This window comes from Mesocricetus auratus, unplaced genomic scaffold (genome assembly GCF_017639785.1).
Source record: "Mesocricetus auratus isolate SY011 unplaced genomic scaffold, BCM_Maur_2.0 Super-Scaffold_100003, whole genome shotgun sequence".
NCBI classification, from domain to species: Eukaryota; Metazoa; Chordata; class Mammalia; order Rodentia; family Cricetidae; genus Mesocricetus; species Mesocricetus auratus.
Window position 1 is genome coordinate 41,074,035 of NW_024429188.1, and position 18,264 is coordinate 41,092,298.

General features: G+C 40.5%; 1 protein-coding gene across 1 annotated transcript; it reads right to left on the reverse strand.

Annotated features, from left to right (window-relative positions):
• Nucleotides 1–309: 309 nt before the first annotated feature.
• Nucleotides 310–18,004, reverse strand: Eif2s3 (eukaryotic translation initiation factor 2 subunit gamma). The gene is made up of 12 exons (XM_040744205.1): nt 17,853–18,004; nt 17,053–17,116; nt 15,612–15,739; nt 15,390–15,511; nt 13,531–13,625; nt 11,276–11,434; nt 9,774–9,908; nt 8,537–8,631; nt 7,241–7,385; nt 4,674–4,843; nt 4,124–4,296; nt 310–1,900 (listed from the first exon to the last, which is right to left on the reverse strand). The coding sequence occupies exons 1-12, from the start codon at nt 17,919–17,921 to the stop codon at nt 1,837–1,839; spliced, it is 1,419 nt and encodes a 472-aa protein (XP_040600139.1). The 5' UTR covers nt 17,922–18,004; the 3' UTR covers nt 310–1,836.
• Nucleotides 18,005–18,264: the final 260 nt, after the last annotated feature.

Sequence of the window (18,264 nt, forward strand, 5' to 3'; positions counted from 1 at the left end):
TTCATGCCCCTTATTCTTCTTAGACTAACTTTAATCAGGTACATATTTTGCTGAGAATCATTGCATTGATTTGAAGTGGCTTTTAAGACAACATGGTACATTGTTTTCATTCTTATATGGCCAATATATGAAGCACAGTGCTTTACAAAGTTGATATTCACACAGATGCTTGAAATTAATGACAAGAGATTCTGGTTTTAGTTCTGACATAAGATTGCATAAACTATTCAATATTTTCAGTCTCATACCAGAATTTCTAGTATAAAGTATCTATAAAACATATGGGCACACAGATATAAAAGTTAATGCTCGATTCAGAACCTTGTTTTATTTAAATGTGTTCTTCATGCTACAACACAACCCTTCAGAGTCAATCAAATACATAATGTCAGTAGTTTCCTCAAAATTCTTAAAAACTCACAGCCACAGTTCTAAACCCCTATAAGGCGGCTTCAGAATCCAAAAGATGATAACACAGTAACTGCGGCATTAAATTCCATTTTATGCAAATCAAAGAAAAGCAAATGAAACATTATCAAACTACGAAAATCAGTGACATCATTATTTAGTATGTATATTTTTCAACTCCCTAAACTTTCTCAACACTGGGGGTTGCTCCCCACCCTTTTTTTTGAGACAGGGTGTCCTTATGTAAACCTAGCTCTAAAGACCAGGGTGACTTTGAACTCAAGAGAGCCTCCTGCCTCTGTCTCCCTACGTCCGCATCACCATCACCTGGCCTTAAAAAAAAAAAGAAAGAAAGAAAAAACTTTCCCAGCAATTCTCATGCCATTGAGAACTGTAATCACTGCTTTAGCGGAGTATCTAATTATGCAAAAACATGATTAATTGAAAAGTACAGCACAGGGAAATTGCAGGCATGTGGGGGATAGACTTAGGAACCAACACACTCTGCTTTTGAAGACTTTCTATCTCTTCCAAGTTTCAAAGATTACTAAGTACAATTCACACCACAATCCTACCAACTAGGGAGAACTACTACAGCTGGCGCAGGAGAGCTGGCGGTAGAGTGCTTGTTCATCACGCAGGAGACTCTGTTCCATCCATAGCTTACAAAGACCCCAGAAAACACAGCCCGGACAGAACGTTGTCAATTATCGTTAAGAATCCATTCTTATAATACTATTTCCATCGAGGGAAGACTGAGATTTTAGGCATAAATAATAAAGACATAGTCTCAGGGCACTAGAAGAGGATGAGAGCCTCTGGGGCTGGGTTTCTATGGTCCCATCCAGGAAAAGGACGAGAGGAAAGTCCGCCTGTGGCAAGGGAATGAGCACTCAATTTCTAAGAGCCTTGCTCATTTGAGCTCATTGATCCTTTCCCTTCAATTTCAGGTAACTGAACAAATAGGAGGACAAATAGAGAGTGGGTCGTCAAGGAAAGTGTGAGTCTTTAGTTTTTTTAGGTCAACTGTCCTTCATCATGGAGCTACTCACAGATGGATCATGAGAGAAGAGACCATTTTCATTTTAGAGGGGTTCATGATATGTATGCTATAGCAAAGGCTGGTTGTAGTGAAGTTTCACTTCAAATTTGCACTGATTGATAAATTAGGCATTATTCTGGAATGCCTAACTTCTGCTAAAATGTAGATTTAATCCAATAGTATATAGTATACCACTTTTCATATTTACCTGTAGGCCTTATATTAGAAGTAGGTTAAATTTTCATCACCAAGATATGAGAATATTCTTGTAGCTACTAACACAATGAACTACGAAATTAATTTCCTAGTATAGCCTTGAAAATATACCCCTAGGTTATTAAAAGAAATTCCAACTCCATCCCAAGGCATTGTTTAACTTGAATTCTTCAATCATCATCTACAGTCGGCTTAATGGTTACTCCTCTTCTTATTTGACCCCAACCAATTAAACTGCAAAATAAAAATAGAAGAAATCAGAAATCATAAGCTTTACATTACTGCACTGGCATTACCACACAAGCATCCCACAGACTGCTTTACCTGACCTGCCTGCCTTCACTCAGATCAAAGCTGCTTCTATTTTTATTTCAAAAAATTATTTTTCATTTTACATACCAACCACAGTTCTCCCCAATCCCCCCTTCCCACACCCATCCACTCCTGGGGGGAAGTAAGGCCTTCCTTGGGGAAGCAACAAAGTCTGGCATACCAAGTTGAGGCAGGACTATGCCCCCACTCCCTGTTTTTTGGTCTTTTTCGAGACAGAGTTTCTCTGTATTGTTTTGGAGGCTCTCCTGGACAAAGCTGCTTCTTTATAAAGAAAGCTCATACTATTTTCTTAGACTCTAAAAAACAGATAGATGGATGCTGGGCAGCATGGCAAGAAAATCAAACAAAGCCTGCTGTCATAATATACTAGGTTGGGTGTGGGAGCACTTGGGAGATAGGAAAATGTTTGTTCATGGCTACATATTAAGTTGGAGGCTAGCCTGAGGAAATTCCATCTAAAACAAAAATTGCCCGCTGTAGTGCTCATGCCAGCACCTGGGAAGCAGAGGAGGCAGATCTATCTGTGTACAAGGACAGTCTGGTCTAAAGAAAAACAAAAGCAAAGTGCTGGAGAGAGAGCTTAATGGTGAACAGCACTCACTGCTCCTGGGTACAGTTCCTAGCACCCATATGGTAGCTCACAATCACACAGATCTGACAATTTACTCCAACTGCCTTGTGCACTAGGCACACGTGGTGAGCATACATTCAGGCAAACATAAAATGAAATAAAAAAATTAAAACAACTCCCCAGAAAGAATATATTTTTCTTACCCCTCTGGCCAAAAGAAGAAAAGAATCACCTAGCTGTTCACACTGCTCAGATACACCTAAGGGCCCTTCAGGCTACCCAAATTACACTCTAATACATTTTGTGTCTGTGTGACTGTGTGCATGCAAGTGCATGTGAATAAGTGTTGGTCCATGTATGTTTTGCTGCTGTGTAAATCAGGCTAGCCTTGAACCCATGGAAGTCCACCTGCCTCTGCTTCCCATGTGCTGGCATGAGCACTACAACGGGCAATTTTTGTTTAAGATGGAATTTCCTCAGCTCAGATTTAAAAACAAATCAAACCCTACTTCCCTGTACTTGTTTTTGGAAAATGTTTTCTTTCCACTCCCCGTCTCAGCACATCAATGGTCTTTAAATAATATCAGCTGGGAAAATAAAGAGAACTGCAGGAACACTGTCCATTAGCAGACTGCCCGCCACAGCAGGGGTTTTGCAAGCCATGGTGATCCACGCCTTTAATCTCAGCACCCAAGAAGCAGAGGCAGATGGATCCCTTTGAATTCCAGGCTAGCTTGGTCTATATAGTGAGTTCCAGAACAGCCAGGGCTACATAGGGGCTGCTGCTGCTGGTGGTAGAGATAATGGGGCATATATTTTAGATAAACCAACAGAAAGGTTAAATGGACCCAAACTGACTTCTAGAAAGACCCCAAATATTCACAGGCAGTGACAAGATATTAGAAATTCTTTAGCACAGCACTATGACAGTGTTTAGAAGATTGATTCTGCCCGAGCCCTTATGTAACAACAGATGGATAAAGGCACTCATCATCAACCCTGACTACCTGAGTTTCACCCCCAGAGTCCACACAGTGGAACAAGAAGCTGTTCTCTGACCTCCATAGGTGTACCATGGCATGTGTGATGTGTGCACCTCTATATACATTTAAAAAAAAACAGCAAAAAAATAAAAAATAAAAACAAAGAATGGTTAAAAGGATGCTAACTGTTGCCAAGCAGAATGATCTGAGTTCAATCCCCGAACACACAAGTTGAGTGCGCTCTCTCTGTCTGTCTCTGACTCACACACACACACACACACACACACACACAATTAATGGGGAAACAAAGTCAGATGATGCAAATACTAAAACATAACTTACCTGTTTTTTTGTATTAGTTACATCTAAAACAAAGGGAAGCCACTTGAAGTATTTGTAATATAAAAGAATACAAATCAAGGCTCTAAATACAGCTTTCAAAACCATCCGAACAAAAAGGTGAGCGTTATAGCCACACTAACTGTTGTGTTCAAGGAGAACTGTGTCCATAAATATATATCCCACCAAGAACTTAAGCTCTTTATCAGACAATGGGAAAGGTAAACTTACCGCCAGTGTTTCTCAACTCTTCGGCTAAGGGCAATTTTTTCTCCTACTTCTGTACACACAGGATTAGTCAAAACAATCTTGCCCAAATCAGCCTTGACAGCACTAACTCTTCCTCCTGTTGACAGGGATCCTATGTTGACCATAAGCACTTCATTCTTAGACAACTTTTGGACCTAGCAAAATAAATTAGAGAAAGGGAACAAAATAAGGAAGAGTGTGGTAGCACAGAATTGTAATCCCAGCACTGATCTCTGTGAGTTTGAGGCCAGCCTGGTTTACATAGTGAGTTCTAAGACAGCAGGGGCTATGTTGAGACCCTGCCTCAAAACAAAACAAAACAAATAAAAGAGCCTCAAACCCCAAACAAATAGGAGTCAGGCACTGGTGGCCACTCCTTTAGTCCCAGCACTCAAGAGGCACTGGCAGGAGGATCTCTGTGAGTTTAAGGCCAGCCAGAAAAACCAGGGCTTAACAGAGAAACCTTGTCGTGGGAAAAACAAAAAACAAAACCCTAAACAAATAATAAACATGAGTTATCTAAAGCATGTACCTTTGCTGCCTTCTTGTCTCCTTCAGTTCGGACGCCGAGAAGACGTCTGAGCAGGAAATAGGAAATTTCCAGTTCTGTGAATATTTCAGGTAAAGCTCCAACTGCACCAAGCACTTGTCCCACCATTCTGTCAGCTCTGCACAAAGTGGGGTCGATCTTTGTTCCAACTCCTAATATAAAGATGTATTTGTCCTTATTTTTTATCTAAAACACCTTTGGAGCGATTTGCTTTAAAGTCTAGTTTAATAAACACAAATCAACACCCACATATACATATTTCCACACACATAAATTGATTGAGCCTAACAAAATACATGCGCACTCTCTCATCCATCCATTTATTTCTCTGTGTAACAGTTCTGACTGTCCTGGAACTTGCTGTGTAGACCATGCTGACCTTGAACTCACAGAGACCCCCCACCCTTTCCTGAGTGCTGGGATTAAAGGCGTGTACTGCCAACACCCAGCTGTTTTTTATTTTTAAGTTATGTGTATATGTATATTATCTATGTGTGGATCCAGGCTACTGGCTTGACTGGAGCAGGAATTACAAGTAGCTCCTGAATTCAGGAATTCTGCAAGAGCAATAGGCACTCCTAACCATTTAGCTACATCTCCAGTCCTTATAGTAAACTTTTAATTACATGACAGAAAGGAAAAATAAATTGTGCACATTTTCTTCTTTAGTCCAAGTGTAAATTTTGAACTCTTCATTTAATTGTGCCCTTTTCTCAAGAGGCATGTGGATCTCTGTCTACAGTATATGTTCCAGGACAGACAGGGATCCACAGTGAAACCCTGTCTCGAAAAACAGAAAACCCGTTAATCAATTCAGCAGCTTCCACAAGGTAGAAGTTCTCTTACTTGATCTACCCCCTACCTCAATCATTTTCTGATTTTTTTTTTTTGGACATAGGGTCTTACTTGAAGAAGGTCTTGTATCTTGAGTCTGGTTATGCTGTTCACACTGGTGAACTCTCTGAGTTAAAGGCAATCCTCCTGCTTCAGACTCCCAAGTATGTGGGACTACAGTTGCTCATGTTTACATGTAAGTTTTCTTTTATTCCCTCCTCAGAATGAGTATAATCTGACATTTGAGTAACTTTACATTTCACAACACTATGAAAAGCAACCACAATAACCTAAAGTTGTTGGTTTTTTTTTTTTTTTGAGACAGGTTTCTCTGTATTGTTTTGGAGGCTGTCCTGGAACTCGCTCTGTAGACCAGGCTGGCCTCGAACTCACAGAGATCCGCCTGCCTCTGCCTCCTGAGTGCTGGAATTAAAGGCATGCGCCACCAACGCCCGGCTTCAAGTTTTTTACCAAAGAGTAAACCAGGCACTCTTGTGCAAACCAGCTACTTGAGGACCGTTTAAATAAGGGAATTCAAGGCCAACACGGGAAATATAGCAAGACTGTAAAACAAACAAACCCAAATCCCCAAACTGTATGTAACTAGTTGCATATTTTGAATGCTAGGCCATTAAACTTATTTTATGCCAGGCACGGTGGCACAGACCTGAAATTCCAACTATTGGAGATCTCGAGGCAGGAAGACCTGAAGTACAGAGCAAGTGAGTTCAAGGACAGCCTGGGTAACCTTGTAAGATTCTTTCTCAGAAGAAAAAAGAGTGAGGCTGGAGAGAGGGCTCAGCGATTAAGAACACTGGCTGCTCTTCCAGAGGACACAGCTTCATTTCCAGTACCCATAGGGCAGGCAGCTCACAACTGTCTGAACTTCAGTCGCAGGGTACTCAATGCCTTCTTCTGGCCTTTGTGAGCACTAGGCATGCATGTGGTGCACACACACACCTCACCCATAAACATGAAAACAAATAGCAATTAAAAAAGTGGAAAAAGAGGGCTAAGGCTATACCTCAGTGTACCTGTCTAGCATGTTCTAGATTTTAGGTTCAAACCCTAGTACTTCAAAACAAAATAGCCAGAAATAATTATTATTGCTAATAATCATCAACCCAAACATACATTAAAAAGATTGTTTATTATTAATGGCTTTGCTTGTTTGAGTGGGTGAGCAAGCACCTTCACCTGAATCATACTGCTGCTCCAAAATGTATTATGTTTATGGCAAGATCCTATGTCAAATTCAACCAGAACAGGATAGGGTAGCCCTTTAATCTCAGCACTCAGGAGGCAGAGGCAGGTGGACTTTATGAATCTGAGGCCAGACAGGAATATGTAGAGACCTTTCTCAAAAAGGCAAACAAACAAAAACCAAACAATTTCCAAATAAAAACAAAGCAAGGTGGAAAGATGACTCAGCAGTGAAGAGCACTTGCTGCTCTTGCAGAGAACCTGGGTTTGGTTCCCACAACATAAGAGGCAGCTCGCTCACAACCTCTGAAACACCAGTTCCAGGGGGGTCTGATGCACTCTCTGGCATTCTTGGGCACCAATACACAAAGGGCAAACACACAGCAAACAAACCCATACAGATAAAAACAGATCTGCAAAACAAACAAACAAACAAACCCTACAATCAATCTTTATATAATATATTACACCAGGAATATCTACAAATTAAAAGATAACAGGGAAATCCTTACCAATGAGACCACCTGGGGCGGCATACTGAAGGTCATTATGCTCCGCAAAAAGTGATACAATTTTGGAAAAGATTGGTTTACACATGAGTTTTCCTTCACTATCTTTGGAAACAATACCAGGTCTCACTTCTATCTCCTGGCCTACCTGTAAACACATAATTAGTAGTGAGAATTACTATAGAACACATTTACTATTTACCTACCAATGTTCTAACAAAAAAGACCACAAAACTAAAAGGCTATATCTTTCTTCTAATTTTAAGATTACTACTTTTATTTACTTATTTATTATTGCTTTTATTGGCTTACAACTAAGTAGAACAGGTTGGCCTTGAACTCACAGATACCAGCCTGCTTCTGCCTCCCAACTGTGAGCTACCATGCCAGGTTAAAATTACTACTTGAGTTTGTTGGATACATGGTTTCTATATACCCGTCTGTCCTGGAACTCATTCTGTAGATCTGGCTAACTTTGAATTCATAGATCCTCTTGCTTCTGCCTCCTGAGTGCTTGGATTTAAAGGTGGGCACCGTCTTTAGAAAAAAAAAACCGACATGGAGTAGATAGATGGCTCAACAGTTAAAGAGCACTTGGTGCTCTCACAGAGGATCAGAGTTCAGTTCTCAGCACCCACATGGCAGCTCACAACCTTCGCTAACTCACACTTCAGGGGACCTAACACCATCTTCTGGTCTACGTGGACACATACATATATGGAGACAAAACACCCATACATATAAATCTAAAAAGGAAAGTTTAAAATTCAATTGTTGCAGTTGACCAAGTAAACCTGTTGTTACTTAAAACATGTTCCACACTCACTAGAGAATTAAACCAATCCATATTCAAGCTGGGTGTGGTGATGCACACCTTTAATCCCAGCACTTGGGAGGCAGAGACAGGCGGATCTCTGTTGACATCTATAGATCGAGTTCCAGGACAGGTTCCAAACAACAGAGAAACCGTCTCAAAAAACAAAAATCCATATTCAAGATCGGACAACATGAAAAACATTTTTCACTGGGTGCGGTGGTGCAGACCTTTAGCTCCAGCACTCAGGAGGCAGAGGCAAGGGGATCTCTAAGGTCGAGGCCAGGCTGCTCAAGACAATGACAGGCTGACGAGCTGGCCGAGATGTAAAGGTACTTACTTCCATGCCTGATGACCTGAGTTCAATCCGGAGAACCCACAAATAGAGAGTCACCCCCTGAAGAGTTGTCTTACATCCATGTGTGCACCGTAGCATTCACATGTAACAAACAAATACATAGTGTAACAATTCAAACCCAGTTTACCTTCAACACTCCTTTGAGAATACTACCACCAGCTACACCTCCCTTAAGGTCATCAACTTCACAGCCAGGTTTGTTGACATCAAATGACCTGATAACTAAAAGAAAATCAAACACAAATTAAAGCCATTTCTATTTACTTTAGATTTAGAAGAAAGTCTTTTTCAAGTTAGCTTTTCTAAAAACAATCTAATATTATTGCTTTAATGTTTACTGAAGACTTACTTGTGATAGGAAAAATATTGGAAATACCTTGATAGCACATTAATGTTAAAGTATATATAATGATCTACAACAGATTCCATATATTGTTAAAGAAAAAAGCAAGTTATAAAAAAAACTCAAAGCGATGACTCCACCGCCAAAAAGAAAAAAAAGTTTAGACATGTGGCTTGGCCTTCCCTATGTATCATAACTATTTACACAACATTTACAACAAATTAGCTATTATGATTTGAGGACTGGGGTAGTTCAGTGGCCCAGCCCTTGCCTCGAATGAGTTAGGCCTTGTTACCTCCAGCATCATCAGAAAAGTCAATCAAGCAAGTGCACAGGAGACTGCATGTGGATACATACAGTCTGCCACTTATGTTTTTTGAGAGGGCTTCACTTTAGGCCACACAGACACAGAACTCACTACATATACTAGGCTAACCTTGAACTCACAGAGAGATCCACTTGCCTCTGCCTGGGATTACAGGTCTGCACTACCATGCTTGATATTTTAAATATAGGATTTCTGTATTATATGGCTTCTACAATACAAGTTTACTTTTAAACTTATAAAACAATTCTAAGACTATATGACTTAATTCTTAGGTCACCCAAGAGAGCGTTCCCCAATAAACACACAAACAGCTCCAAATGAAGGCCCAGAATGGCCCAAAAACCTGCTTTGAAAAGGGTCCCACATCTTTGAACAGCAATCACAGCTCAGTGAAATTAAACTTAGTGGTTTTTCAGTAACGGCACAATGACATCATTTATATGGAAACTCTAACATTCCAACATGTTGTACTTCTCTAGAATACTGTATTATTCCATGTTGGCTGCATAAAATACCATATACAAAGCAAAAAAAAAAAAGGCTCTGTCATCCAGCAATATAATCAAGACATTATTTTAAATAGGTTTTATGAATTTATCACCACCTCTGCGGAAAGAGAAACTAGTAGTAAACAACCTTGAAGTGGAAAACTAATGTGGAAAAGTTCAGTTAAGCGTGATTCCTATCACTTACCAATGAGACGGGGTTCAGAAGTAAAGTCTCTTGGGGGCACTGGTATTTTCTTCACTATGTACTCACAGACAACTTCAATATTGTATTTCAACTGGGCAGAAATTGGAATAATTGGCGCTCCTTCTGCTACTGTTCCTACATTAACAAATTTCAGAAAGATCAAAATCCTTGGGTCTTACAAAACTTGATCTATACAGCTACTAGACAAAGTAATTAGAGCTAACAACATTTCCACACAAATGCCAGTCAGCACGTAGAAAGTGGTCTATCTAGAAAGATGAGAATATTCTATCCTTAGCTCTAAAACTATATCAACAGGTGTATTTAACAAAGGCAAATGCTGAGTTTAAAGGAATAAAATATGAACACTTCTGGGAAGGAGCTCTTTACAAGCTAAGAGTTCTAACAACATGTAATTAACCTTTCCATAAATGCCAAGAGGAAATTACAGACTCTTTGCTAATCAAAGACTGGCTGGCATATATCACTTTTTTTAATTAATCATATGTCAAGCAAACTGGTCAAGGAAATAGACCAAAAATAATTAGATTTTAATCAAAATAGATTATTCTTTTTCGTGCTAGGTTTCCAACAAGGCTAAAAAATAATTAGATGTCAACAGTAATATGCATCATGTCTCCTCTGAAAGTGAACATGCCATGGTATTTGAGAAAAGAAGGAACTCTGCGAAGATTGCTTTGATTTGTCTTTTGAGGCAGGGTCTTTCTATGCAGTCCTTGCTGGCCTGGAACTAGCTATACACACAAACAAACTGGCTACACTCTAAGCCCTTGGCATTTAAAAACTTAATCCGAGAGCATTGCCAAACTTCAGTTTTAATTTTGCCTGCTCTCTCTAAGGACCTGGGTTCAAGTCCCAGCACCCACATGGCAGCTCACACCTGTCTGTAACTCCTGTTCCAGGGGATCTGGCATCCTCACACCAATGCACATAAAATAGTTAAATACATTATTTCAAAAAAAGAAATACATATTTATAGTCTTATCAGGACACTAACAAGTAGCAAGTAGAAAAAAAAGAACATTTAATGAGTATAATAATAAAGCATGTGGGAGACCTTGGCAGATTCTAAGGCAGGCAATGGACAAACATCCCAGGCAAACAGAGCTTAAATGAAGTTTTATTAGAAAGGGGAGAGGGGAAGGAACAGAAAAGAGGTAAAGAGACACAGAGACAGAATGGAAGAGAAGAGGGAGACAGGAAAAGTCCTGCCTACCCCTTCAGAGGAACAGTGGGTAAGAGAGTGGAAGTCAGTCAGTCAGTCGTCAGTCTCTCTCAAAGGGGTCCTTTGGACCTGCCTGCAGACTATGCAACCATGGAAGCCTGGGCTGACCAGGGTACTGCCTGAGTGCATTCTGCTAGGTGACAGGCCAGTATAATGCCTGAATCCTTACAATGATACCTAAATTTACTTTTTCTTAGATACACTATATTACCTTTCAAAGTGATCCTCTGATTTATTAGTTATTATAGCTTCTTACCTTGTACAAATGCCAGAATCTGCTCATATTGTTCCTTAGCTTGACTTTCTTTTACCAGATCAATTTTATTTTGTAAGATCAAAATATGCTTGAGTTTCATGATTTCTATGGCAGCCAGGTGTTCAGAAGTCTGAGGTTGAGGGCATGATTCATTGCCAGCTAGTTGACAAAGAACAAGAAAGAGTAATAATAATTAGAAATATCCAGACCATGCAATTTCAAAAATAGAAAGTAGATTGTTTGTTATGAAGGGCTGGAGGGAGTCTAATTGGTCAGTGACCGCTTAATAGGCAGGGTGTTCACTTTTGTGGTGATGAAATTTCTGAATGTACTTCTTGTTACTGAGTTGTACCCTTTAAAAAGTAAAATGGTAAGCTTTACATAATGTACATATCTACTCCCAACTTGGCTTCACTGGCATGGACCCCATGATGCCCATTGCTACTTGGCAAAGTTCCAGCATCTCAACATTGCAGACCACAATTCGCCAGCAACTTTTACTTTCATTTTTGATGATTCTCAATATTAATGTCTTTCCCTTTGGGAAATTGTGTGGACTTTGGTAAAGAATTAAAATGTGTACAATGTAAGCCCCTCTAAACAAAATAATTCTTTGGAAAAAATCCCTGCCACATGGACCAGAAATTCCATTGTGCCTTCCTAATTATACCAAGATCAGGAAAGTTAGAAATTCACTAGACACACCTGATCCCAAGGATGACACCTACAATCCAGATCCAGAGCCTGAGGCCATTAAGGGCAAGAGTTCAGTATGGTATATTGGGAAGAGACATCAGGGCCTTTCCTTTTGGAAGCATTATGGGGGGAACTGGTCCATATAGTAAGACTAAGATACAGCAGTTTCTGCTCCCCCAAAGAAGTTCTTTCCCAAGGTCAGGCATTTGGATAAGGTTCTCCATTCTGTTGGGGGCTTGAGGAAAGCTCCTGTTTGATAAAGCAGTTGGTCAAGGCTAGCTTCCTCAACTCCTGGTCTCAAGCCACATCCCACTCACATGTCTCTTGTTTCTAGTTTAATCCTATGTGCAACTACATAGTATAAAAGGTGTAATCTCTTCTCAGTAAAAGGCTGCTGGCAGCCAACCTGATTCACCCTCAGGTCGTGCCCCCCACCCTGCCCCCAACTCCACACATCCTCTTTGGGACCTGAACTCCCCTGCCAAAGCAGGACCCCAGCTCTTCACACTGAATCTGCATTCCCTGCAGCCTCCCACTCCTGGTCCTAAGCAAGAAGCTTTCAATGAAGCTCAGGCCTTCTAGCTCAATCTAGTCTAGTATGTTCTGGCAAAGCCAAGCTCCTACAAGGAGGCTCAACCTCCTATGAGAAGATTAAGGCTACTCCTTAACCTAGGGAAAGTACTGTAAAAACAAGAACGATAGGCAAGTTTTACTTAGGGTGTTAGCGATCACCTTGCCCAGTATGTTGATGTGTCCTGCATACCTAAAAATACCAAATCCACATCTGTCAAATCCTCTGCTAGCTCACATAAGGAAGCATAATGTTAACTTTGAAAACTCTCATGTTGTATCACATCATGGCAATTACTGACTGTGAATAAATAACAATTATACTATCTACATGGAGGGGCAACTCACAACACACATATATGCCCAAACAAATTTTAAGTGGAAATAATATATGTGAAACTATTCCTTTTTGGATACTGTAAAACTTCTCAGAAGCCATTGTGGGGCTCAGACCAGCTTGGCACATTGATTCCATGGCAGGCTTAATAAAAACCAGATAAAAGTAGACCTGAATTTCAGTTTACTGGCAAGTAGCACCAGGTTCCAGCAAAAGTCCTAAGCTGACACCACCCAGAGAGGGCCAGCATCTAAGGGGAAGACACCTCAGAGAAATGTCAGTTAAGCAGGGTCTTGAACCCTGAAAATCCCCTCACCCAACTTCTACTGTGATAAAAACCCTACCTTGCCCGGCTGGGCACTCTCTAAGCTCAAGCTTGAATAGACTGTTTGCTTTTCATGAGTGTGAACTCCTTGGTGGCTTTGGGGGACCCCATGATCTGGGCATAATACCTATAACCCCAGAATTCTTGCTTAGTATTCTGTTTGTGATATCTATTAGAAGGAAACATCATTCTGGACGACACACTGGTATTCATGCTTCACTTAGGTAATGTAATGGACATGGCCTCCAAAGGTTTTAGTTTTTCCTCAAATATTCCACTCAAATTAGTTCTTTATTGGTTCGCTCAAACCAATTCTGATGATCTTACCTATCAACAGTAGAGCTGCATCCATCACTGCTGCACCGTTCAGCATCGTAGCCATCAAAATGTCATGGCCAGGACAGTCAACAAAGGAAACATGCCTAACAATTGAGAAATAACAATCAGCCTAAGACCAATCACAACTACAAGCAAACTAGATTTCTTAGGTTACACGGGAACTAGTTCTTATTGTTGGAAAATGCAGACTTTGGGTCTCATGCCTCTACTTTCCACAGGTACTGGCGCCCAGGTAAGCATATCCAAACATACATAAGTAAAAATAAATATTAAAAAGGAGAATGAGGATTTGAAAAAAGTACATTGTCCAAAATACCACTACCCCTGAAAACCTGGAATTGTGCATCTGAAGTGAGGACAGCACTACTCTAAAATGACAGTACTCAAAGTCATGATTTTTGAGGAATTTACTTTTCAGATCTTATTTGAACTTCACAGAAGACAGAAGAGGATATCAGTGCCCCTCGAGCTGGAGTTAGAGGCACTTGTTGTGACTGTTAGAAACTGAACTCCAGTCCTCTGCTTAAGAAGTGCTCTTACAGCTGGATATGGTGGCACATGCCTTTAATTCCAGCACTTGGGAGGCAAAGGCAGGCAGATGTCTGAGTAATCTGACAGCCAGGACTACAGAGAAATCTGGTCTCAAAACATCTAAGTCATCTCTCCAGCACCAGAATCATGGCTTTTAGTTTAGTTTTGTTTTTTGTTGTTATTGGTTTTTCAAGACAGGGTTTCTGTGTAGTTCTGGCTTTCCCTTGAACTCACTCTGTAGACTAGGCTAGCTCAGAACTCAGAAATCTGCCTGCCTGTCTCCCAGCAATGGGATTTAAGGCATGCGTCACCATACCCAACCAGGTGGTGGTGGATGTCTTTAATCCCAGCACTTGGGAGGCAGAGGCAGGCGGATCTCAGTGAGTTTAAGGTCTGTCCTAAGATAGGCAGAACTGTTACAGAGAGAAGCCAAATAAATTAAATTAAAAAAGAACAAAAATGTATACCTACATTCCCTTATTATCTTATACAGTTGACAATAATAACTGACAAGGACTAGAAATTTGCATGACATCGATAAATGAGCTATATAGGCACAAATCTCTTGAACAATATTTGAAACTATGTATAGTATGTTTTAACCAATGAATTTCAAATTTTGGGGGAGATTCTCCCGTGGCAACTTATAGCTGATCAAATGAAACACATGAAAAACATGTGTTAGTTTAGTTTTTGCTCTTATCTAATGTCTCTCCATAGCTGTTGCTCCTTTCTCATTAGCATTCAGAAAATTCAAAGTTAATAAAGCACTATGCAATCTATTTTTGGGTTTATTATCCCTTTCTGTTTATATTAGCATAGCCTTTACAGTTCGATTTGATCTTTCTATAACTCCTGCCCTGTAGGATTGTGTGGTATACCTGCAATATGCTTTATATTAAAATTAGAAAAAACTGTTTCATTTCCTTAGAGACATATGGAGCATTGTCTGTTTTTATTTGTGTAGGTATACCCATGATGGCCATAACTTCTAGCAAATGTATAATTACTGACTCGGCCTTTTCTGAGCTCAAAGCATTGCCCATTGAAAGTCTGAATAGGGTCCTCTGCAAGAGCAGCAAGTGCATGTAACATCTGAGCCTCTCCAGCTCCCTCATGCAATTTTTCAGCTTACAGAGCTTCTTTTTATAAGCATTTAAATTAATCATCATTGTGTAAAATAACATGAAATAATGGAAAAACAATGAAACCATTCAGCAATTAGGTTGAGCGTTCAGTATCTTAAGTACTTGAAAAAGGACAAAGCACAAGAGAGTGGTTTAAGAAGCATAAAGTATTTTTAGCATAAAAGTTACCTGACTAATTTGAAGTTCCCTTTGGTCCCTGGAATGTCTGTGGGAAACTCATCTGGTGTACTGCTTCCACAGGACCTGTAGCACTCAGGTCTAGGACAACTTGGGTCATCAAGCTTATAAATCTGAAAAGTTTCAATATAATAGAAAAAAGGAATAACTGGATTTGTTACCTATGCAACAATTCAAGTTAAATAGTTTCTAGTTTCATTGAACACAGATCACCTTAGCATTAGCATATCCAAGCTTGATGGTAATGTTCCTTTCTAGTTCATTTTTGAATCTGACGGTGTGAACTCCAGAAATAGCCTTTACCACAGTGGACTTCCCATGAGCTACATGACCAATTGTACCTATTGACAAAGTACAACAAAATTAACTTTTGCATGTAAGCACACCAAACATTTTTTTCAAATAGTATTGAGTAGAAAATAAAATAACCTGGCCAAGCAGTGATGGGTATGACTTTAAACTGAGAACTTGGGGGAGGGGGTGGGGGAGGGGGAGGCAGAGGCAGGCTGATCTTTGTGAGTTTGAGGCCAGCCAGACTAACAATGAGAAACCTATCTATGGAAAACAAACAAACAAAAACCCCAAAAACCTAAAAAACCCTAACCATAAACATCAAAGTAAAACCAACAGTGACAGGGCTAGTGACATGGTTCAGCAGGTAAAAGCACTTGTCACAAAAGCCTGAAGCCCTGAGCTCCCAGACAACATAGTGAACAGAGATAACTCCTGAAAGTTGTCCTTACTCCAACACATGTGCATGGATAAACACATTCACAAAATAATAATAGAAATAAAATTGTTTAAAGTGAATTCAGTTACCCCCTTTATATGCTCTTTTCTATTACAAAGTTCTTCTCAGATCAACTTTGGTAGAATATATACTTGAGAGGAAGAAACAGGATGGAGAGTTTGAGGCCAGCCTGGACAATGTAGGTAGACTGTGCCATAAAACTTGAAAAATACTAAAAAACTTGCCTATCAAGATCAGGGGCCATTGTGGATCTGAGTTCAAGGCCAGTCTGGACTACACACAGAGAGTTCTAGAACAAAACAAATCATCTTTTCTATCAAAAAACATCGAAGCTTACCCAGTTAATCGGACTAACTCTGACACAACAAAAAAGAGCACTTATAATCACAGTCCTCAGAAGTCTGAGGCAAGGGGATTGCCTTGAGGTAGATGTCAGCCTGGGCTACACAGTAAATACCAACCTAGCCAGGATTAGGGTTATATAGCAAGTCTGTCTCAAAACTTAAAAAAACAAAAAAAAAACACCAAAAACAGACCACACCACATTTTAGACTCAAGCAATATACCTCAACAGTTCTAGGTGCCAATTAGGGGGGAAATAAATCTACCTAATTATAGCTTATATATCAAATAAAACTTCCATAAACTGTCCTTGTAAGACAAGAAGAAAGTATTCTCACTTCAAACTTCTGCTACCATATTACATACTGCCTTGTACTATTAAACTTGTCACACATATATCTCCAAAAAAAAAAGGCAGCAACACACTGTTTACAAGGGCTCCACAACTTTCTTTTTTGACACTGTACTGCTCAAGCTAATCTTCAAGTAAATACCCATATTATTCAAGTAATTACACAAGAGGTTAAAAGTACTTTTAAGTCAAGTGACGAGCTATCTTACCAATATTAATTGTAGCCTGCCTGCTGATAACTTCATGGGAAAGTGGTGTCAACTTGGTGACGTCCTGCAATGAAATATTTCAAAACATAATCAATGTAAACCAGAATTTTTTCTTTGACTTTATATTCCCCAAATACAACTCTGCCCTGTATAAGCAGCTATTTTCTCCTGCTAAAGTGTCTTTTCTCTTAAGGTACTAAGATTGTCACACAAGACAACTCCACTCACTGAGAGGTCTGGAGATAAGAGGTCATCTAATCCTGGAGCCTTAGCAAGTCCTCAACTGTCCAACACAGTGGGCCGTGCAGTCCGGTCTCCAATCCTTTACAGACTTAAACCTTAATGACTTTTAACAATTTCGTGTCTCGTGCTGGCCTCCAGTTCGATATGTAGCCAAGAATGACCCTAACTTTTGATCTATCTGTTTCCATCTCTTAAGTGCTAGGATTACAGGCGTGCGCTTATTCACTTCTGGGGATGAAACTCAGGGGTTTGTGCCTGCTAATTATTGCACTCTACACAAAGAACTGCAGCCCCACACTCCGTAATTATATTTCTCTCCAAAGCTTAGTCACACACTCCAGGAGTTCCAAGTCTCAAAGTCGTTCACCAGTTTGGGGACTAGACAAGGTACCGGCGGCGGAGCTGGCACGCCTTAGACTCTAAGACTTACAGGGTCTGGGACAGCTCCTTCACCCCACGCTCCAGCCACCCCGGCACTACCTCATCTCCACGCCCTCCGAGAGTGCTTTCCCACCCTCGAGTTCATGGTACATTTCCGCCGCCAATCGAAAGCTCACCAATGTGGCGAGATCCTGCCGGGAAAGATGTGGCTGCCCGAGAGTCACTCCAACCTCACCCCCAGCCATCTTGCTCAGAGAGGAAGGAAAGGGCTCGGCAGCCTCCTGACATAAAGGTAGGCAGGCCCCCTTGGGCGGAGCGAAGGAGGAGCGGCGGGAAGGCGGACTGCGGCCCACACTTGGTAAAAAGGATGGCAAATGTGGCACTGATCTTACTGCTTGGACGTCTCTCTGTTTTAATTTTTACAGAACCTACCCGGAACCTTACTCCAAAACACGATACAAAGTTTTGGAATGTATCCCTTGCGGTCCTGTTAGATTTTTTTGTGCAGGCAAAACTGAGGACAGCCCCAGGATAGGCCCCTGGAGGGGAGGGATATTAATGCGACACAGCGCGCAAGACAGAAAAGCC